Below are 23178 nucleotides of genomic sequence, written 5' to 3' on the forward strand. Positions count from 1 at the left end.
ACCCTCTCCCTTCCCCAAATCTCCGCCCCAGACCCACCTCTTCTCTGCCTCCTCCCAGGAGCGTGCTGTGTCCCTGCTCCTCTCCCCTCCCTCCTGGAAAGTCCTAAGCGCTGGGAGGTAGGCGGAGGAGAGGGGGTAGCAGGGTGGGAGGGGAGCTTGGCTGCCATTGGAGTCAGCGCCTATGGCGGGCCGCAGAAAATAACTCCATGGGCTGCGTGTTTGAGACCCCTGCATTAGCCCAAGCCCAATTTTTAGCCCTATAGCCCAAGCCCCGTGAGCCTGAGTTAGCTGACCCCGGCCTGCAGCAGCCATGCTGCAGGTCTTTTAGTCCAGTGTAGGTGTACCATGAAAAGCCTCAGGTCAAATATCTTATGTATTGTTTTTATAGTTATGTATGTTAATAGGCCATGTTCAGTTCTGGTGTAAATGGTTGTGATTCCACTGAAGTCCACAGAGTTGCACTTGCTTGAATTTGGTCCCAGTGTTGTCTTTGGAGTTATTCGGATTTTGTTTATCTGGCAGATATATAAGTTAAAAGTGGGACTGCTTAGTTGAGGTAGTTATACGGTGTAAGACTGTAGATTTCTGGGTATATGTTTAATAGTTTGTTATGTTATGTGGAATCCAATACTCCAGACTTTTTATCTTGACTGCACTTTACGTTTGGTTTATACTCTATTCCAGAGGTTCTCAAACTGTGGGTCAGGACCCCGAAGTGGGTCATGAGCCCGTTTTAAAGGGGTCACCAGGGCTGGGGCCCAAGACCAAAGCCCAAACCCGAGGGCTTTAGCCCTGGGCAGCAGGGCTCAGGTTACAGGCCACATGATTGGGGCTGAAGCTGGGCTTTGGTTTTATCCCCCACCCCCACCCGGGGTGGCAGAGCTTGGGCGGGCTCAGGCTTCGGTCCCCCCTCATGGGGTCCTGTAGTAATTTTTGTTGGGAGAAGGGAGTCATGATGCAATGAAGTTTGAGAACCCCTGCTATAGTCTATTTGGTCCACATAAGAAGGATGTACTAAGGCTAATGACTCTGTGCTCTTGGCCAATTTCTGGCCAAACCATCCTGTAAATCATTTTGATGGAATGGTAGGTTGATACTTCTTCAATCATAGCTTACCACAATAATGCAGTGCCTTATTGCTATTTTTCCATTTGAGGCAAAAAATATAAAATAAAATGAATCTGTGACCATACTGCGGATCATGGGTTTTAATTACTATATTTAGATTTGTTGGTAGTATTTCTGTTAAAAGGTCTAGTCTCATTGTCTCAGAAATACTGTGTTACCCCAACTACTGTATTGCCATGAGCTTCACATAGGCCTGGTCAAACTCAAGAGTTTGCAGATTGGGAGAGATTATCAAAATTGACCTTGCTGATGCCAAACCTGGCCCCTCTCTCACATGCAACAAGTTCTGGAACTTTTTAAAACTTTTTAGTGACCCTTCTGTTAAGGTCGATTCCTAGACACCCGGGAGCCCCTGACAAAATCCTCATCAGGACTGAATTGCTTGCTGGAGAGTGTCACCCTGGAATAACATATGTAGGTGGGTGTTAACTCTTGGGATGTATGCTGGAGAGCACACCTGCACCCCAGACAAAAAAGTCTGAATTTTCAGATACAGACAGAACAGCTACTGGGCAAACTACAGAGATAGTTATTTGAGGTATTGGAAACAAAGAAATATATATATACAATTTTTAAAAATTCAAAGCAGACCATCCTGACACTTTTTCAGTATTTCCATAACCACAAATGCAGGTGGACTCTCTCAGGAGAAACTGTCTCTATTGATCTTTCCCCAGGAAGCTCTCACAATTTGGAATGCATCAGAGGGGCAAGAAAGAATGAGGTGTAGTTACTTACTACATTATATAAAGACCTTTTCAAAGGACAGATTTAATTCAGTGTTTAAACTACTTATGTTAATTCATTTTAATACTATAACACACTTTAAAACAAAACTTTTTACACGTGTTAAAGAAAGAAAATAATGCAATGTAATTCAGAACAGATCAGAATGACATGGTGCCACAACAACCGGAAGAGAAATAAATAACAGTCCACCGAACAGCCAAGGGTGGCACGGGGCCCAGTTGTAAAAGAAAGATCCTGTTGTGACCAACCAAAAACCTCCTCCATGCTGGCTCTTCCACAGCGGAGACTGGTCCTGCTTTGAGCGGGGGGTTGGACTAGATGACCTCCTGAGGTCTCTTCCAACCCTGATATTCTATGAGAGGAAGGAGTCTGACGTCCCTGCTGTACTAGAGCCAGTCCCCGCCCCACCCACCAGCACTCACCCAAGCACCGCCCCTGCGCGGAAAGTGGTCGGGGAGTCAGTCCTCTCGCGCTGCCGGCGGGGCGGCCTGACATTAGCCATGGCATTAGCCGCCCGGCGCACGCTGCGCGGCGCTGGGACGTTGTGCGCGCAAGGGATGCTGCAGAGTGTGCTGCACCGATCCTGCCACCACGTGCTCAGGCGCAGCCTAGCCCAGGCACTGGGAGCCGCCACCACCATGGCGCCCAGTGTTCAGTTCTCGCCCGCCCCACGCAGCCTGTTCGATGAGCCGCTGGCTATCACCGTGCACGGGCTGTGCCCGCAGCAGGAGGTCACTCTCCGTCTGTCTCTGCAGGACGAGGGGGGCGAGCTCTTCCAGTCCTGCGCCCTCTACCAGGCAGAGAGCAGCGGGGAGCTGGAGCTCACCCGCTCCCCAGCGCTGCCGGGAGGCAGCTTCTCCGGCCTGGACCCCATGGGGCTGCTCTGGTCCCTGCAGCCCCAGAACCCCTTCAAACGGCTGGTGAAGCGGGATGTGCAAAGCCCCTTCTGCCTGGAGCTGGAGGTATTCGAGGGCCACGGGCCTCTCCCCAGCCGGCTGCTGGCCAGGGGTGCCCACGAGCGGAGCTTCCTGCGGGAAGGAGTGAGGAGGATCCCGGTGCGAGAGGGGAGGATCCGGGCCACACTCTTCCTGCCTCCTGGTGAGTAACCGAGTACTGCCCCTACACCTCCCTCCTCGGGGCTTCCACCGGCAGCCGGGCAGGGCGCGGCCCCTCAGCCTGCTGAGTCCCACGCTCCACAGGACGTCGGGATTTCCCGCCTAATTTCCAGACAGAGTCCCGGGGAGCCCCTCTCCCCCCTGCTGAATGTTCCAAACAACCCTGCCCCCCGCCAGAAGCGAGTGGCCCAGAGCCATCCAAAAACATGCTTCGCGTTAAAGTGCCGCCCCAAAGCAGCCCCCTCCCGCGTCCAGAAGCAGAGCCCCAGCCCCCCCACCCCCGCAAAGCCGCACATAATGTCACTCTACTAGAGTATAAACACCACACGCGCAGGAGTTTTCAGCAGCCAGCTTCCAAAATAAAATGTTTATACTGATGTGGAATGGACGGTAGAGGTCTAGTCGGCTTCACTCACTCCATACTGTGAGCATGGCTAACGCCATACAAAACAACGGGGAAAGGAGGTGGCAGGGGCATCTGCAGTGGTCTCCTTCATAAATCTTTATCCTGTGGTTACCTATGATGTGGGAGACCCTGGTTCAGTTCACCCTTCTGCCTGATAAGGGATTTCAATGGGGAATCTGTCATCTCTCCAATGAGCGTCCTAACCACTGACTATGGCAGAGGTCCTCAAAGTGTGGGGCACTTTACCTTTACTACAACCTTCGCTGGTGACTGTAATGTTTTGCACCAAGGAGGGCTGCCCCAGCTGGGCAGGACATCCCGGCAGGGGACAGGCGGGTGGAGGTGTTCACGAGGTTAGTGAGGAAGTATGGGGGATAAAGAGGGTTGAGCTATGTCTTCAATAACTAGTTTTCTATATATTTACATCTCTTTTTGACTTGTTAGTTTGGTGAAGTATCCTAGGCCATGATTAACAAAGACTGTGGCAAAGATGAGGGATGGACTGAAACTCAATCCAGCCAAGATGGTGCCAGAAATTATATTAGTACCCTTGACGGGTGGGGTCTCACTCTTTATTTCTCAGATTCTTAACTTTGGGGTCTTTCTGAGGTCTACAGTTGCTCTTCACATGCCATGGGAAGTCCACTTTTTAATCATTTATACTTGATGAGGAGACTGCATCCTTTTCTTTTGCACGCAGACCTCTCCAGTGATATCCAGAAATTTATCTAACATAAAAATTATCTGAATACAGCAGGTCTTTCTGTGTAAGGCTGTACTTAATGGTTTGGGATATAGAGTATATAAGATACCAACTCTTCCCATGTCGTACCATGGCCACTGCTGGAATGTGTTGTGTGTTCGAATTTAATAATTTGAGATTGTCAAATAGGCTCAAATGGAATTATTTAATCAAAGATTATAAATCAGATTAGTACAGCACTACACAGAATACAGGAAGACGTACTTTACCACCCCACAGATGGTGAAGAGAAGGTAATTTGGTCCCTTCCTGTGTACTCAGTGGAATGCTGGCATTGTTAGTTCCCAATCCAAGTCCCCAAACATCTGTCATTTTATGGAGTGTGAGACAAAAACTCCTTTTTGGAGGAAAAATACTTTTCCACAATTAATTGCACTATGCGTTCTGTTTTGACATTTTCATTGTACCTAATTACTTATGAGCTTTCTTTTATGGTATCTTTAGGTTACATGATCAGTAAGCCAAAGGGAATTCTAATTCAGTCATTATTACTGAGAGCTGTGACAACCAGCAGTTCTTACTAAGTTTATAAACGTCTTTCAGTGGATCCTTATTTCCTCCATTACATGAAACATGTGCAATAACAAATATCCCTTATCAATCATCCAGTTTTGTTTATAACCTACTTCTGTAGACACTTAGTAGTTTGAGGGCTATTTTCCCTGGACACCTGGACTATATTAGTAAAGGCAGGGTAAAAACTAGTGTTAAAAGATTACACACATTCCATTATAAAGTTCATTTTCCCTTCATCCATTATGTTTAATTGAAGGACAAAGAACTTTTTAATTTAAATATATGTAGGGCAATAAATAGATACCCAGAATAAAAATGCATATAATAGAATTAAGTGTTTAACATACAAAAATGATAAAAGTTAATATTTAATAACACATGAGGGACTCCAGCTAACACTCACCACCTGATTATAAAAGGGAGGTAATGGCATGTTCTCAGTGAAGTCCAAGTCTCTGAAACCTGTCTTCTGTCTTGGTGTACTAGATCTTGGATTTGATTACCCATTGCAAGAACCATCTGTTTCTGAGGCCTTTTCTAAGGATGGGGCAAAGGGGTGTCAACTAAGGGTATGTCTACACCATGAAATTTATAGAAGTAGTTTTTTTAGAAATCGTTTTTAAATACTCGATTGTGTGTGTCCCCACACAAAATGCTCTAAGTGCATTAACTCGGCGGAGTGCTTCCACAGTACCGAGGCTAGCGTCGACTTCTGGAGTGTTGCACTGTGGGTAGCTATCCCACAGTTCCTGCAGTCTCCACTGCCCATTGGAGTTCTGGGTTGAGATCCCAATGCCTGATGGGGCAAAAAACGTTGTCGCGGGTGGTTCTGGGTCTCCTCCCCTCCCTCCCTCTGTGAAAGCAACGACAGACAGGCCCTCCTTCCCTCCCTCCCTCTGTGAAAGCAACGACAGACAATCGTTCCGCGCCTTTTTTCTGTGCAGACGCCATACCACGGCAAGCATGGAGCCCGCTCAGATCACTCTGGCAATTAGGAGCACATTAAACACCACACGCATTATCCAGCAGTATATGCAGCACCAGAACCTGGCAAAGCGAAACCGGGCGAGTAGGCGATGTCAGCACGGTGACGAGAGTGATGAGGACATGGACACAGACTTCTCTCAAAGCATGGGCCCTGGCAATGCAGGCATCATGGTGCTAATGGGGCAGGTTCATGCCGTGGAATGCCAATTCTGGGCCTGGCAAGCACAAGACTGGTGGGACCGTGTAGTGTTGCAGGTCTGGGACGATCCCCGGTGGCTGCGAAACTTTCGCATGCGTAAGGGCACTTTCATGGAACTTTGTGACTTGCTTTCCCCTGCCTTGAAGCACAAGAATACCAAGATGAGAGCAGCCCTCATAGTTGAGAAGCGAGTGGCGATAGCCCTGTGGAAGCTTGCAACGCCAGACAGCTACCGGTCAGTTGGGAATCAATTTGGAGTGGGCAAATCTACTGTGGGGGCTGCTGTGATGCAAGTAGCCCATGCAATGAAAGATCTGCTGAAATCAAGGGTAGTGACCCTGGGAAATGTGCAGCCTCATAGTGGATGGCTTTGCTATAATAGGATTCCCTAACTGTGGTGGGGCCATAGACAGAACCCATATCCCTATCTTGGCACCGGAGCACCAAGCCGGCGAGTACATAAACTGCAAGGGGTACTTTTCAATAGTGCTGCAAGCACTGGTGGATCACAAGGGTAGCCTGGGAGGGGTGGTGGAGGAGGGAAGGACAAAGACACACCGCGCTTTAAAAGTTTAAAATTTTAAAACTTATTGAATGCCAGCCTTTTGTTGCTTGGGCAATCCTCTGGGGTGGAGTTGCTGGGTGGCCGGAGGCCCCCCACCGCGTTCTTGGGCGTCTGGGTGAGGAGGCTATGGAACTTGGGGAGGAGGGCGGTTGGTTACACAGGGGCTGTAGCGGCGGTCTGTGCTCCTGCTGCCTTTCCTGCAGCTCAGCCATATGCTGGAGCGCATTAGTTTGATCCTCCAGAAGCCTCAGCATTGAATCCTGCCTCCTCTCATCATGCTGCCACCACCTTTCAGCTTCAGCCCTCCACTTACTCTCTTCAGCCCACCACCTCTCCTCCCGGTCATTTTGTGCTTTCCTGCACTCTGACATTGTCTGCCTCCACGCATTCGTCTGTGCTCTGTCAGTGTGGGAGGACAGCATGAGCTCAGAGAACATTTAATCACAAGTGTGTTTTTTTTGCCTTCTCATCTTCACTAGCCTCTGGGAAGGAGAAGATCCTGTGATCCTTGAAACACATGCAGCTGGTGGAGGAAAAAAAAAGGGACAGTGGTATTTAAAAAGACACATTTTATAGAACAATCGGTACACTCTTTCACGGTAAACCTTGCTGTTAACATTACATACACAGCACATGTGCTTTCGTTCCAAGGTCGCATTTTGCCTCCCCCCCCACCACGTGGCTAGCCCCTCGCCCTTCCCCCCTCCCCATGGCTAAGAGCGGGGAACATTTCTGTTCAGCCACAGGCAAACAGCCCACCACGAATGGGCACCTCTGAATGTCCCCTTAAGAAAAGCACCCTATTTCAACCAGGTGACCATGAATGATATCACATTGCTGAGGATAACACAGAGAGATAAAGAATGGATGTTGTTTGAACGCCAGCAAAAATACACTGCAGTGCTTTGTTCTACGATGATTCCCGAGTATGTGCTACTGGCCTGGTGTGGTAAAGTGTCCTGCCATGGTGGACGGAATAAGCTGCCCTCCTCAGAAACCTTTTGCAAAGGCTTTGGGAGTACATCCAGGAGAGCCGCAAATGCCAGGGCAAATTAATCATTAAACATGCTTGCTTTTAAACCATGTATAGTATTTTAAAAGGTACACTCACCAGAGGTCCCTTCTCCGCCTGGCGGGTCCGGGAGGCAGCCTTGGGTGGGTTCGGGGGGTACTGGCTCCAGGTCCAGGGTGAGAAACAGTTTCTGGCTGTCGGGAAAACCGGTTTCTCCGTTTGCTTGCTGTGAGCTATCTACAACTTCATCATCATCATCTTCCTCGTCCCCAAAACCTGCTTTCGTGTTGCCTCCATCTCCATTGAAGGAGTCAAACAACACGGCTGGGGTAGTGGTGGCTGAACCCCCTAAAATGGCATGCAGCTCATCATAGAAGCAGCATGTTTGGGGCTCTGACCCGGAGTGGCCGTTCGCCTCTCTGGTTTTCTGGTAGGCTTGCCTCAGCTCCTTACATTTCACATGGCACTGCTTCAGGTCCCTGTTATGGCCTCTGTCCTTCATGCCCTGGGAGATTTTGACAAATGTTTTGGCATTTTGAAAACTGGAACGGAGTTCTGATAGCACGGATTCCTCTCCCCATACAGCGATCAGATCCCATACCTCCCGTTCAGTCCATGCTGGGGCTCTTTTGTGATTCTGGGACTCCATCATGGTCACCTCTGCTGATGAGCTCTGGCCAGCGTGGAAAGCTGCAGGTGACCATGCAAACAGGAAATTGAAATTCAAAAGTTTGCGGGCTTTTTCCTGTCTACCTGGCCAGTGCATCTGAGTTGAGAGTGCTGGCCAGAGCGGTCACAATAGAGCACTCTGGGATAGCTCCCGGAGGCCAATACTGTCTAATTGCATCCACAGTACCCCAAATTCGACCCGGCAAGGCCGATTTAAGCGCTAATCCCCTTGTCAGAGGTGGAGTAAGGAAATCGATTTTAAGAGCCCTTTAAGTTAAAAAAAAAGGGCTTCATCGTCTGGACGAGTGCAGGGTTAAATCGATTTAACGCTGCTAAATTTGACCTCAACTCCTAGTGTAGACCAGGGCCTAGAGACAAATGAAGGTTTAAAGGAATTGGAGACTTGTGTCTGCGATATGGTTGATTTTTTTTTTCGGTAATTTTATTGAATAATAAAGATTTCTGGTTTTTAACAATGTATGGCACCTAAATCATAGGATAGACATGTGGGGGAAATCACAATCAGTAATGGCTTTTGTCAAATAATCCTTGGTTTCTTCAGTAATTGCAAGAATATGTATTATTATCCAGACCTGCACATGACATAGCAGGCTTTCTATTATAATCTCTGAAGTATTTAGTAGTTTATGGAGAACCTAGTGAACCTTAATCTTCTAGCTTTCTTTTAAAAAAAATAAAAAATTTTAGAGCAAGGTAAAGACCAAATGGTATGAAATTTGAAATGTAAAGGAAGAATTTTGAGCTAATTACATCCCTTTATTTGGTCTCCTACAGAAGATGGTCCCTTTCCTGGAATCATTGACCTATATGGTACTGGGGGCGGGCTTCCTGAATATCGGGCAAGCCTTCTGGCCAATCATGGCTTTGCCACACTGGCTCTGGCTTACTATGGCTATGAAGATCTCCCCAAAGATATGAAGGAATTCCATCTAGAGTATTTTGAGGAAGCTGTGAACTATATGTTGCAACACTCACAGGTCAGTTTATTCATGGGTGTCCCCATGATACAGGGAGCGCTCATCATAAGACTGTTGTAAAGCAATATATGATACATAACTGCTGTGCTTAAAATCTCAGCTCTATCAAAGTCCATTGTAAACAACTTGTATTGGTAATCCTCTATGACTGGTCAGTTTGAACTTTGCATTTTAAGCTGGTACCATTTCCTGGAGGGTGTCTTACTGACGCCCACCCCCCAACTCACCCACCCACACGTTGATATCAAATTCTACTGAAGTTGTGTCTGTTTCTTTTGAGGGCTGTTGCCAGAGATTCTCAAGCTTCCAAAAGGAGTTTAATTTTTATTTTTTTGTAGATTGGCCATGACACAGTGTTTTTATGCATGGCAAGCTTCTGTGATCCCAGTTCAAGGAAGTCCACAAACACCAAGTTATTGCCTTTTAGTTTAAGAAGCTGTTACGGTCACTACTAAATGTTAAAATTTTGTATTCTGGGACTGCATTTGTTTCCAGTACCTGGTGATTGATATTTTGAGGCCTTGTCTTTGTACGATTCATAATAGCCACAACCACTAGAGCCATTCTAATCTACCCAGTCTATTGGTGAAATCCCATTTCTCTCCCACCATACTGAGCACAGGATGCTCCACCCTCTTTGAATACCGTCAGTGCCTTCCTCCCCCATTATATTTTCTATCATGTTAAAATTCCATGCCCTTCATCTTTTGAAGGCCCTGCATAATTTAACCCCTTCCTCCAGTTCGTTGAAACCAGTGGAGTTGCGGCCAGTTATGCTGGTGGTGAAACAGGTGGTGAAGGAGCGTAATCTTAGTAAACTATGGCACAGTCTTTAGTTAAGGGTTCATATTTGAGTGTCTTACACTTGATGACCACTCTGGAATCATTATGGAGTTAGATTAAACCTTTTACAAATATTTTAACCAGGATGGCTATCTTCCAAGATCATGCTGTTTTTTACTCTTGTGAATTTGCATTTATAAATGGAAAAGTTTATATAGGAAAGTACCCTAGAAGCACCAGTTACAGTTCCATAATTATGGTTGAGTATTTTGCACTAAAAGCAGGAATTCAGCTATTCTAAAGAAAATTGCAGTGTATCCTTTCCAAAATTACAGCACTTATTCTTTGAGTAAATTCTCATAAATTTCTTTCTTTACAAGTACATTGTGAGTAGTTTGAGATAAAAATTAATTACAAATGGGCCATTTTAAGAATTTTTTTTCTGTGCCAAATTATCTTAATGGAATAATGCGGATTCTTCAAACTTCCTGAGTAGTTAAAACTCACTGAAATCTTGTGCATCAGCTACAGTTGAAGAAACATTCTTGGGATTAATGTTCATTTTTAGCATTATTATTAACTGAACATTTCTCCTTCAGAAGCAGTAGAATAATAATGATGTTCTACAGAGAATTCCATGAAAAACTGGCCCCTTTTAAAATGGCTGCCATCTCTCATTTTCCCAATGAGAGTGAAGCCAAGCTGCCTTCAGCAGTCACCTTGCTGGCCAGGACGGAAAACATTTTTGGTGCCTTCTCCCAAGCAGCTGTGAAAGGAGGGGGGGGAAAAAGGCCAACCAATCAGCAAAGCAAAAATGGCCAACCAGTTGGAATGGAGGGGGGAAAAAAGCCAATCTGTGCCAGCACCCCCGGAAGAAGGTGCCTAGGGCAACTGCCCTTCCTACCCACCCCTAGAACCAGTCATGGGTGGCTTCCACCAATGACACTATGAGGGAGGACAAATTGAATGTACAGTATCTTTAAAAATCTCATCTGGGGCTGCAAACCCTATTGTACACTAATTATAATTGTATGGTTATTGTATTGCATCAATATAGACTGGAGTTAAAGTTGATTGGGTGCCTAACTGTGTTTTACTTTTTCTTAATATGTTTGGATTTCTTTAAGTAGAACCCTAACTCTGAATTTCCTGGGCTTGTAATACTTGGTGTGAGGATAATTAGGGTGACAATTGCCATCTTGCTTGACACCAGGATTCAACTAGGGACCTCCAGAGTTCTAAGTACAAATCTATCTACCGATTGAGCGAAAGAGCCAGGTTCCATAGCTGGGAGTTGTAAACAACTTGCATCCTCTTTCCCTTAGGCACAGTGTGGGACGTATAACACACATGTCCAGTGGGTTACAACAGTATCTCTGAAATGTATTTTCTTTAAAATACCAATATGTACTCAGTCTTAACATCACTTTATCATAGTTTTTATCTGGGAATTAATATTCAGTATAGATGTCCTCCTCTTCCCCAACACACTAGATCTGAAGAAAACCTAGAATATAGTTGTATGTGTTTTTTGTTTTTTGATGGTAAGCTCAAACCCAGCTAAAATGCAAGGGACCCCCTCTACCTTAGAAGTGAGGTTGAAGCCATTCCTCAAGCTGTGGTGATCTCATAAACTATGCTGAATTGGGTTGAGCTAATACTTGGATGGAAGAATTATAATGAAAACCTAGGCTACTACAGGAAAGAGTATTGCTGATTCAATAAGTGACTTTTCTCCTGGGAGTTAATATTAATTAGTTATCTGTAATATCATCACTTTGCAATGTAAAAACAGTCACTCTACCCCACTCCAGATGTGGCAGCATTCACTAGAGGGTGAGTAGATTTCTATGAAGTTCATACAGTTATCAGAGTTTGAGTCCTTAGAGATCCAAATGGATATAGGTGCTATAGAAATGTAAGATTATTAATTTCCATTCAGTGCTAATGACCTCTCTTTCTCTCCCACTCAGGTTAAAGGTCCTGGAATTGGGTTACTTGGAATCTCCAAAGGTGGTGACCTATGTATCTCCATGGCTTCCTTCTTAAAAGGCATTACTGCCACTGTCACCATCAATGGCTCTGTGGCCAATGTGGGTGCAGTGCTTCGTTACAAGGATATCACCATTCCACCTCTTGGCGTCAATCCGAAACGCATTAAGTTTGATAAGTCTGGGATTGCAGATATTGTGGATGTCTTGAATAACCCACTAGAGGGGCCTGACCGTCAAAGCTTCATCCCACTGGAGAAAGCTGAGGGGCACTTCTTGTTCATTGTTGGCAAGGATGATCATAACTGGAAGAGCGAATTCTTAGCTACTGAAGCCTCCAATCGTTTGCAGGCTCATGGAAAGGAAAAGCCTGAGATAGTCTGTTACCCTGGAGCAGGGCATTATATTGAACCCCCCTTTTCCCCAATGTGCTCAGCCTCAATGCACCTGTTGGTTGGCAGTCCTGTGATCTGGGGAGGTGAGCCCAAAGCTCATTCTGTGGCACAAGTGGATGCTTGGCAGCAAATCCAAGCCTTCTTCCACAAACATCTCAATGGTAAACAAGGTGTAACAACCAAGCTGGGAGATCCAAGGCTATAAGGTGCATTTTACAGATAAAATTACTAGTTGTTAAAGTTTACTTGGGTAAAAGAATCTTTCAGTGAGTATGAAAGGGAATTTGAGTGAATAAATCTTTAAGCTGAATTTTTTTGTTCCTCCTCTCCACTGCCCAAGTTGCTGCTGGACCTTCGGGGACCAGAGGGTTTTCTGTTTTCTCAGTCCATTGGACATGACCCCCTTGTAAGTCACATCCCACCAGTTGAGGATTAGTGCACAGTAGAGTTAACTTTCAGCCTACTCTGTGGGGATTTAGCCATTATATATGATTCTCATTATAGTCTCATGGCTTGGATTATAAGAAACTGAATTGAAATATTGTCACTGTTGCTTCTGAATTAAATTTACTTAAACTGTTCGTTAGTTTGATAAATTTCAAAATCCAGTGCCTTGCAAATCCAAGCTAAAATTGACTGTAAGACCAACTTAGTGTTTTATGGAGATTTTTTTCATTATCATTAAAATTAAATAAAACATGTTTGAGGATTTTTGTGCAATTGTATTATAGGAAGTGCTGGCAGCAACATAGGTTAAGGTTGCCAAATATATTCCATTATAAGGCCCTATATTCAACAGATTGTAACTTTGCCAGACTTAAACTGTTTGGGCTGAAATTTTCTGTGCCAGTCATCTGCCTCAGTCTGATTTTTTGTTTTGGGGTTTTTTTTGTTTCAGCTAAAATGAATCAGCCATTTCCAAGAAAAAGAGTAGTGAAATTTTTGTTTTTCCTGTGTTAAAATATTACAACTACTTTATTCAGAAGTTGTAGTGCCTCAGTGGTTTGGAGCAGGGACTCAAAATTTGGCAGGTGGATCACCTTAGTATTGGGGATATGACTCTTGTTGATTTGTATATATCTGCCCAAATTTAGCTAAATTATAAGCCTCTAGAAATTGAAGTTTGCACATGTTCATTAGAGGTTTGTTAGAGGCTGACAGTATTAATATTTAAAGATTCCATCTGCAATGAGCACACTCCTACCCCATACAGCTCCTGGTGCTGACCAGACTGAGCATGATCCATTCCAAGATTGCATGGGTTGAGCAGGACTTTTCCTAAAATTGCTCCTCCTACCTGCTGTAGCACTAAACACCAGAACAGAGAGCAGGGAGTTTCTGTCCTTGGATTTCAGGAACCCCACTGCTGGGGCTTTGGCTGTGTAGAGGGAAAGGAAGGTTCAGCCTGAGTTGCTCAAATGCAGAGGGATGAGAAGAGAACACAAACAGTCTGTGGGAGGACATGGAAGCAGGGGAGATAGAAACAGAAGGGGTCAGGCTGGGGGAGATGGAGCAGAAGGGTCTATAACCATTAGAGAGACACTCATTTCCAGAACATAGAATACAGTCCAGAATTCCCGAGTCCCAACAAAACTCTGCTGTCACCAAATAGCTGTCAAACCCATTAACAAAGAGTGTGTTTCATGCACCTCTAGTGATTGGTCCACCTACAGGATAATAGCCTACTACTGCAACCAGTTAATTAGTGCAAGTGATAGAGATCTGTGCTGTGGTGGATCTAAAAGTTATAATCCTGTTGATGACCTATGTTTGGGTCAATATGGCTTCACATGATGGATTTTTTTGTTTTAGTACTTTGCTTTAAAAAAAACCTCAGGAAATTATATAGGAAAAACACCACATTACAAGAACATTAAGGCTGCAAGATGGAGCACTCGGAAGTTATAAAATGTCAGAAGTAGTGTTGCCCATGCATAGATTATGATCATACTGTTTTTTCTTCTGGACTTCTGCCTCATTTCCTAACTTCTGAGTGCTTGACTTTGCGACTTATTACTCTATTAATGTCATCTTATATGTAAGTTTGTATTCAGTGTAGTAAGCTGTTATATTAAATGACATGAGGGGCCTATCAGTCCCTTAACAAACAAGCAGCACAAGCAAGATGCACTCCCTCAAAAAGCCTGTACATAGAAATAGATAAAAAGGAGCTGGAGAAAAGATTCACTCACATGTGTCAGTCCAAGTTAGCATGAATCCTGAGCATATTTGCTTCTTAGGGTACATCTACGTAGCAAAAAAACCCAACAAGACAGTAGTGAGTCTCTGAGCTCTGGTCAACTGACTTGGGTTCATGCTATGGGGCTAAAAATAATAGTGTGGGTATTTGGGCTTGGATTGGAGCCTGGGCTTTGAAACCTGGCATGAGGGGAAGGACTCAGAGCCTGGGCTCCAACACAAGCAGGAATGTCTATGTTGGTATTTTTAGTCCCATAGCGTGAAACTAAGTCAGTTGAACCGGGCTCTGAGCCTTGCTGCCACTGGGGTTTTTTGCTGTATGTACCCCTACTGTTTCTTTTGAGGTGCCTGTCTCACATTCACTCCCATTACTGTGGCTGCAAATACCACCACTGTCTTCAAATGGGCCCAATCATCTGCAGAACTTGGAGATGTGTTGAAAATCAGGAAAAACTATTAAAGGTGACCTGGCTGGATATGGGCTTTGCTCCTGTGAGAGCTTGAAGTATATGCTGAGAATGGACCATGTGAAGTTTAAATGTGGGCAGTCTGGTTGGTAGTAATCTCTTCTAGCCTATCCATCGCCATTCTTAAATATTAATATTGTCTACTAATCAGCAGGCAAAGCTTTGTCAGTCAGCTGCAATATTTAAGCCTCGATCTGCCCTCTTTCCCTCAGAGATTTTCTAAGCAGGACAGAGTGGAACAAGTAAAGAGAGGAATAAACAACCTAGTTTAAATGAAACTCCCTGAGGGGAAATGGAAGGCATGTAGGTGGAAGCAGAGAGAACTAGAACAAACTGGTATACCTGTTTGTGATCTTCCAGTGGTTGCAGATGTCTTGGAGTGAGCAGCCGAAAACTTGGGAGAAGGGCTTAACCTGTAGTGGAGTTTGGAGGGCTGCTCTTCCAAATCTGTGGCAGACCCAAGTAAAGGTGCTGGATGAGTATGAGAAGGAAGGTCCAATAGTTCCTAAATAGTTCAATGCTCCAGTGGTGAAAGAATGCATATGTCCAAATGGCTCTGGAGTCAAAGTTCATGGAGAAGTTAAACATTTAAAAACAATTACACACTTAACCAAGATTTTTTTCTGCTTTTTCTAAATCTTAGAAATATCAGGAATATCAAGTCTGGGATTCTCCTTAGGGTGCTGTCCCTGGACCGTGCATGTAAGCACCATCTTTCATAATAGCCTCCAGCTATTTCTAAAAGTTCATACACCTGTCTTCCCTCTTAATGAGACACCGGAGCCAAAGATTATAGGCTGAAAGTGAGAGAAAAGATGGCTCAAGGCCTCTCCCTACATTAGATTTCCTCCTTTTGCCCTATTTCCACTTCCTACAATATGAAAGTTGAGTTTTGTTCACATCCTTATATATTTGGTTATTTACAGATATAAACTGAGTTCTTAAAATATTGGTAAGGTAAGACCTTTCTCCATCCTAAATTGTCTGCTATGCTGATCACTGGGTTTTTGGATTTCAGTGCTGAACGTTTCTAGGTGTCAGTTCCTTCTAAGAGGAATATTCTTTTTCTTAGAAACCTAAGCAGCTCAACTGCTTCCCTCTCAGCGCTCCGGGTGAGGACGCGCACTGCCAACACAGGGAGCCAATAGTGCACACTCACAAGTGATGTAATAACTGCGGCAGCTGTATACTGGCCTACCTTAGGTCAACATAGTCTTCTAGTGTAGCCATGACCTAAGAAGGTTTTGCCTGAGCAGTGCTTAATTTGTAATTAAACAGGTGCTGGCCCTCAAGCAATTTTTTACTTTAATAGCTGACATGGCAAGCTTGGAGGTACCAGAGCACCTAGAGGTGCCTGGGCTCAGCCCGGGCACAAATTAAGCGCTGTTCCCTAAGCTCCTAGCAGTTGTGGAGGAGGTGGGCTACTCTGGGCGCCTGGCTGGGGGCTTTTTTTCCCCCCTTCCCTCTTCTTCAACCCCCCCACAAAGATCTTCCCGCCCCATCCGGCGGGTTATCCAGGCTGCGGCTCCCCCCCGCCCTCTCCTCATTCCAGGGGCTGGGCGCGACCGCGCCCCCCGGCTGCACGAAGCGGCTTTCCGGGCCGGCAGAAGGGAGCGGCGTCCCTGGAAGGGCCTCTCTGGCGGGCCGGAGGCGGCGCTGTGTCTCTGCGATCGATTGAGGCTGCCTTGGAGGTCTCCGGGCCCGGCCGGGGCGCGAGCTGGTGTGTAGTGGCCGGCTCCGAGCCGCCCAGTGGCTGGGGGAGCGGAGAGGGGCGGCGAGCGGGGTTGCCCGTACCCCGCCATGTGGCGCGTGGCCCGGGCCTGGACCGCCTGCTTGCGGCCTCCCAGGCAGTGCCGCCCCCCGGGGCCGCGCTCTGGCACCAGGGGGGCGGCGACCGTGGCGGTGGAGCCCGCGGCGGGGCTGGCGGACGAGCCGGTGGCGACCAAGGTGCTGGGGCTCGCCCCGGGGCAGCGGGTGACGCTGAGGGGACTCGTGGCGAACGAGCAGGGCTGCCTCTTCGACTCCTGCGCCCACTACCTGGCGGACAGCCTCGGGGAGCTGGACCTATCCAGGGACACTGCCCAGGGAGGGGACTACACTGGGGTGGAGCCCATGGGGCTGTTCTGGAGCCTCTCCCCCGCCGGCATGGAGAGACCCTACCAGAGGCTCGTGCCGAAGCAGATTAAGACCCCCATGAAGGTGGAGGTATCAGTTCACCAAGGGCACAGTCAGCCTGGCAGCATCCCAGGGCAGGTCCTCGCCAAGGCCAATGTAGAGAGATGGTTCACTGCCCCCGGGGTGCGAAGGATTAGGCTGAAAGAGGGCAGCGTGAGGGGGAGCCTGTTCCTACCCTCAGGTGAGTGAGGGAAGCTCTGCCTTTTGGGGGCTGACGCATTGAATCTCCGGTGGCTTCCCTTTTCCTACATGTAAGGTGTGATGGTGACAATCACTTGCCTCTGTAAAGGGCTTTGGCAGAAGCCACTGACAGAAGGTGCCTATAAGTGCAAAGTGTTATGCACAGTACTGTCTCATCTGATTAGTGCATATAGGGAAGAATGAAAGCATATTTCTTCTGTCAATGGAAGTTTATAAGATTGGGCCCTTTCATTGTGTAAAAATAAATACTCTAGAAATTGCCCTAAAGCCTTTACGGTTATTCCAAAAAGCTGCTTTAAATAATTGGAAGAGACGATATAAGTGCAAAATATAATTTATTATCTGAACACAATCACACAGGATTTCTGCTTGCAGAAAACAAGACTGAAAAATAGTCCATGTCCTCCCACACATATTGCAGCAAGTTTTTTTGTTTTTTTTAAAGTTCACAAGAATAAGATGAATGCTGAAAATGAAAAGGCCTAACCCATGGTATATACTACTATAAATAATCCTGCTGTGTATCTTAGAAGTTTATTATAAGACAGTGGTAAAAGCAAAAGATGACAATTTATTAATGCATAACAGAGCAAGAGAAAGGCAGTTGTTATAGATCAGCTCATCACTCCGTCTGCATCTGGGATTCCCCATAACTCTGAAGTAAGGTAAAGTGTGGTGGAGTTTCCAAAATTTGTAGAAGGGTGACTGAATTAGTGAGAAGTCATATTTTCTTCTTAACAGGAGATAGTTATGGGCCCAATTCTTTTACCATGCTAAACAGGGGGAAATCCCCCATGGATTCCAGTGGGAGTAGGATTGTGCCCTATCGGACACTTTCTCTTCATCAAATGCATATAAATATGCAGGCCATCTGAAGAGATTATAGCAAATACATGCATACCAACTCTCTCTCATATATCTCAGAACCAAAACTACTCATGAGTTTTATACTATAAAGGAAGTATTTTGCTAGATTGAGGCCTAAATCATGATCTCTGGTTAATTTAGAGGGCGATCCAAGGTCCCTTGAAGTCGGCAGAAAGCCTCAGATTGATCTGAATGGACTTTGGAGGCCCTTAGTCAGCACTCTTGATTCACCATTATTGAAGCCAGGGTATTTTGCTAAGAGCTACATCCACTTTACAGGCATGTACAGGGTTTTCACTGAACTTAGTGGTATCCACAAGTCTGCAACCTAGAACTAAATTTGTCTCTTTAAACATTCCTGTTTTTTGATGCTACCATATGTAGCCTAGATAGTACCTTTGCTTGAATTACATAGTGGCCTCAGTCACAAGCAGTGGAGATGGTGTATCTTATTCATATACTCAGAACTTCAAGAGTTTCCAAAATTTATAATAAAAAACATAATGCATCTAAAATGTTTGTTTTACTATATCCTTCATCTTCCCCCCCTCCCACACACACAATAGGAATATTCTGTTATATTTCACAAGACACACTTCATCTTTAACTTCTGTTTTTATTAAATTTGTCATTAGTACCATTGTGGAATAGAAAAAAATCTTGCATTTAACAGTTGTTCACAGAAGCAAAGTGTTTGCCAGCCCTCCTGAAAACTGCATCCAAATGTACAGGTTTACTATTCTATTTTGATTCCTCATTTTCTGCACCCAGATGGAGCAAGGAAGTCAGATATACATTTTATAAAAAGGTCTGCCTCTCCTGCAATTTGTCCTGCTGTTGTCAATGTTGTCAATTCCTTAAAGCACCAATTTTGCCCATTGAAATAATTATGATTTTTTTGCCATTGAATTCAATTTGAGCAAGATCAGGACCTAAGATCCTTGTTTTTTTCTCCTGTATTTTCTGCAGTCTGTATGTGGCAAATTGGCAATTCTTTAACTGAAGAAGAGCTATGTTTCTTTGCTGCTATCAATAAAATTGGAGATAAATATATTTTGTTTTAAGTTGTGTTCCATTCAGTTTGGTACACAACCCAATCTAATGACACATATCAGGGCCAAAGCAGATTCCATCTGCAACCTGTGCTTTCTTTAAAGAAATCCATGGCCAAGATTTTCATTAACTGATGCCTGAATTTAGGCTCCTAATTCCATACTTAAGTACCTATATGGGGGCTTGGCTACACAGGCAAATTGACTGACAGAATTCCCTGTGTGGGCACCGTTATGGAATAAAAGTCACTTTATTCCAGAATAATTAGGGTGTATCCAAATCAGTGTAATAAATTTTGGAATCAAAACACTTTTATTCCGGAATAGAGAGTGTCCACACAGGGAGCTATGCTGGAATAGCTGTTCTGGTCCATTTCCTTAAGTGGCCTAACTTTCAAAAGAACTGAGCACTCAGAAGCTCCCATTAAAGTTACAGTAAAATTGATGTTTGAGTCAGAGAGCTGCTTCGTGCTCAGTGTTTCAGAAAGTCAGGACGTTTATATAGGCCTCAGAAGCCTCAGTTTTGGCTCCCATTTATGAAAATCTTGGCCTGTAATTTTGGGCCAGAAGCTATGTAAATTTGCCATTATGCTGCTGCATTCCTCTCATGCAGCCTACAAAAAAAAATAATGTTCCTTTTGGTTAGACAGAAGCCACCTAAAACTTACTCACCAAAAAAAAAAAAAAAAAAAAGGTTTCTGTTAAGGCTTCTGTGATTACCCATGGCTTGCACTGTGAGAATCCCAGAGGAGTTGGACAGAATACGTGACCTTAAAATGAATTAGACTTCTGTTAGAAGGCTAAATTTACTGGCAAGAGGCTACTATAAAACACAGGGGGGAGGTTCAGGGGGAAAACATCTGTAGAGCCTTAGCTGTTTATAGTTTCCTCAAGTAGTGCCATGGTGAAATTTACATAATACTTGTCTGTTTCACAGCTGCTCAAAAGGGCTGTTAGTAGCAGCAATGAAACTGTTCAGTGATTTCCATTTCAATCTGCTGCTTTCATTAATAACTTTATTGCTGAGGAAAAATGAGGACTGTTAGAATCACAGAAGTTGGAAATGAAAGAGAGAACTAGCTGATCTAGTCCATCCCTTGCACTGCCTGATTTTTCCTTACAATATATTTTCAAAAACAACAAAGAGTCCTTGTGGCACCTTAGAGACACATCTTTTCATGTATTTATACCTGCTCCTGTATTTTCCACTCCATGCATCTGCTAAAGTGGGTTCTAGCCCACGAAAGCTTATGCCCAACTAAATTTATTAGTCTCTAAGGTGCCACAAGGACTCCTCATTGTTTTTGCTGATATAGACTAACACGGCTACCACTCTGAAATATATTTTCAGTGCTTTGTCTAATTTTAACCGTTCCAAGCAATGGAGCTTCACTGTTCAGTAGTCTAACGAGTCTTGCTCAGAGCTTCCATTTCCAAAAATCCCTTAAGCGCCAAGACTTCCATCAGTGCATTATGTGTAACTCTTATTAATGTTAAGGTACATTCACATGAGAATAGACCTTTCCCTCTCCCAATTGCAGATCATTGCAGCTACCTGGATTTGAATGGATCAGCCATGCCATCTGATGGTCAGTCAGAAAAATAACAAGATTGCTTGTGCTTCTCACAGACCTAGAGGACAGTATTCTCAAACCCTAGGTCAAAGTCCAAACTCATCAGGTATCCACTCTCTGCCATACTGGCAACATACCACTGTGCAGTAATTGTGACCCAGATCCACAAAGGCATTCAGACTCCTAACTTCCATTGATTGCCTTTTACTTTTGAGGATCTGGGCCAAAATGAGACTGGCTGCAACAACACATTGGTTTAACGTATGATCTGCTTCTTCAGGATGAGAAGGCAAAGCGTTTGGAAAGCATATTGGGTGCAGTTAAAAAGTATGTTTACTTGTTTGAGCAGGTGTTCCATATAGCTGTAATGGGAAATATTACTAGTACTGATAATATCTTGCCAGTGAAAACGTAATAAGTTTTCTAGTAATCATGCCTACTGTATGTTGCAGTTCATTTTTTACTATATTACCTCTAATATCTTGGCCTGATAACAATATTATTCTTTTTCTCATTTTTGTAGGGGACGGCCCCTTTCCAGGAGTGATCGACATGTTTGGTGATGAAGGTGGATTGATGGAGTTCAGATCCAGTCTCCTAGCAACCCGTGGCTTTGCTGCTCTTTCTCTGCCCTATTTTGACTTTGAGGATCTGCCCACGGTCATGAAGGATTTGCATCTCGAATACTTTGAGGAGGCAGCTAGATTTCTACAGCGTCACCCAAAAGTGAGTGTAATGAGATAAATTCATGCAGACACATTCCTTTGGATGTGGGGATTGGAGAGAAGACTCATCAACAGTTCTGTGTTGGTGGCAATGTGCGGGGGGGGGGCGGAGGGGGAACAATAGTACATTAGTTTCCTTGGTACTCTAGGAAATAGCAATTTCTGCTAGCCAGGTCTGAATGGTTGTATTATAGAGTGCAAGAGTTCACAATATTTTACATGAGTTGGCACCTTTTGTGTTCTCTGAAAAATCGGACAAACAGGGGAAACAGAATTATGATCCTGGTCTGCATTAAGAGTTCCCATTTGTAATTTTCCAAGAGGAAAATAATTTTGTACAATGTTCCTGGAAGAATCCACTCCAAATATATATGATGTCAGTGTCTCATTAACACATGTGCTTCTCTTTGCCTCCACTCCCTTTCTCCCTCTCTTTGTTCATCTGCAGGTGAAAGGGCCAGGGATTGGAGTGATTGGGACAGGAAAAGGGGCAGAATTGGCATTTTCCATGATTACTTTCCTGCCACAGGTGGTAGCTGCTGTCTGTATCTCTGGCTGCAGCTCCAATACGATCACTGCTCTTCACTATGGTGAGCTAACTCTGCCTGGGCTGCACTTTGACATGAGCAAGATCAGCATTTCTGAGACTGGTGTGTTTGATATTTTTGATGCTCTGGATGACCCAATGGATCCAGCTAATTCCCACTGCCTCATCCCCATAGAAGAAGCAGAAGGTAATTTTCTCTTGGTGGTAGGAGAAGATGATCGCAATTGGAAGAGCTCTTTATTCGCCAAGATGGCAATTGAACGCTTGCGCCAACATGGGAAGGACAACTTTAAACTCTTGAGTTATCCAGGAGCAGGCCACCGAATCGATCCACCCTTTTTGCCATTTTGCTCAGTAGCCCTGGACCGTGTCCTAGGGTTGCCCGTTCTGGGTGGTGGGGAGAGAAGAGCACATGCCCATGCACAGGAACACTCCTGGGGGAAGATCCAGGAGTTTCTGCGGTTTCATTTGGGATGAACACCTCACTACCTGAAAGCTGCCACTAAATTGCAGGGAGCTGAGAGATGAGCCACCCAAGGGAGTAGAGGACTGGAGGGACTGACTTAGAAAGATGGAAAAGTTAAATATGCATTTCTTGATCAAATGACAACTCAGTGGCAGGTGTAAATACTGAGGAGGGTGAGGATTTGTTAACAGTGGTGGAAGGGGCTTTAGGTAGGAGTATTGGGGAGAAATGGAACAATGGAAAACTTCAGGGTTCATGTTAGTAAAGGTTTCCTGATGCCAAGATCACTTTAGACTGGAAAATAATCACCCAAGGAAGGTGGTAGAAGTCCCCTCGCTTACAGCATGTGAAGGAGCCCAGCAACCTGGCCAGGCCTGCAGAGAATGGCAGTCAAGGAGCCTGGCCTGCACCTAGTGGAATGATGGCAGCCCAAGATGATAAGATTTTGAAACAGCTATGCCCTGTGAGCTGGACATGTTTGGCTCACTCTTTGGGACTTGAATCCAGCTAGTTCAGCCCAGATGTCTTCCACTAGTGTCCACCCCCACCCCACAGAGCATTCTATTTTAAAGCTGTGACTGTTTGCTGTGCCTACTTTGGAAATCTTTCTATTTGAACTTTATCTGGG

General features: G+C 45.0%; 3 protein-coding genes and 1 long non-coding RNA gene across 5 annotated transcripts in view; 2 read left to right on the forward strand and 2 right to left on the reverse strand.

Moving 5' to 3' along the window:
* The window catches only part of HEATR4 (HEAT repeat containing 4), a gene marked incomplete at its 5' end in the record, with an annotated part of 68672 nt that extends 66287 nt beyond the window's left edge, over positions 1 to 2385 (reverse strand). Inside the window, one exon of the mRNA XM_084629921.1 lies at positions 2301 to 2385. Within this exon, the coding sequence (XP_084486047.1) occupies positions 2301 to 2385 (85 nt within the window). The remainder of the gene's footprint in view (positions 1 to 2300) is intronic.
* Positions 2379 to 12978, forward strand: LOC311521557 (acyl-coenzyme A thioesterase 1-like; the record flags this gene model as incomplete). The annotated part of the gene is made up of 3 exons (XM_084629923.1): positions 2379 to 2976; positions 8906 to 9108; positions 11865 to 12978. 3 exons carry the CDS (start codon positions 2379 to 2381, stop codon positions 12480 to 12482), a joined length of 1419 nt encoding a protein of 472 aa, XP_084486049.1. The 3' UTR covers positions 12483 to 12978.
* LOC311521558 lies at positions 6428 to 16374 on the reverse strand. 2 transcript variants are annotated; one of them, XR_014711910.1, is made up of 4 exons: positions 16142 to 16374; positions 15286 to 15499; positions 7541 to 7635; positions 6428 to 6952 (listed from the first exon to the last, which is right to left on the reverse strand). It is a non-coding gene; the product is annotated as an uncharacterized lncRNA (long non-coding RNA). The 2 variants fall into 2 exon arrangements; XR_014711911.1 differs by having other exon boundaries at positions 15286 to 16374.
* Positions 16375 to 16672: 298 nt separating this feature from the next.
* Positions 16673 to 23178, forward strand: part of LOC311522827 (dynein axonemal light chain 1) — a 37802-nt gene continuing 31296 nt past the window's right edge. The window contains exons 1-3 of the mRNA XM_084632348.1: positions 16673 to 17299; positions 21336 to 21538; positions 21986 to 22438. Coding sequence (XP_084488474.1) covers positions 16744 to 17299; positions 21336 to 21538; positions 21986 to 22438 — 1212 coding nt within the window. The 5' untranslated portion in view covers positions 16673 to 16743. The remainder of the gene's footprint in view (positions 17300 to 21335; positions 21539 to 21985; positions 22439 to 23178) is intronic.

The sequence above is a fragment of the Lepidochelys olivacea genome, assembly GCF_965140295.1.
Source record: "Lepidochelys olivacea isolate rLepOli2 genome assembly, chromosome: 6".
In the NCBI taxonomy this organism is placed as follows: domain Eukaryota; kingdom Metazoa; phylum Chordata; order Testudines; family Cheloniidae; genus Lepidochelys; species Lepidochelys olivacea.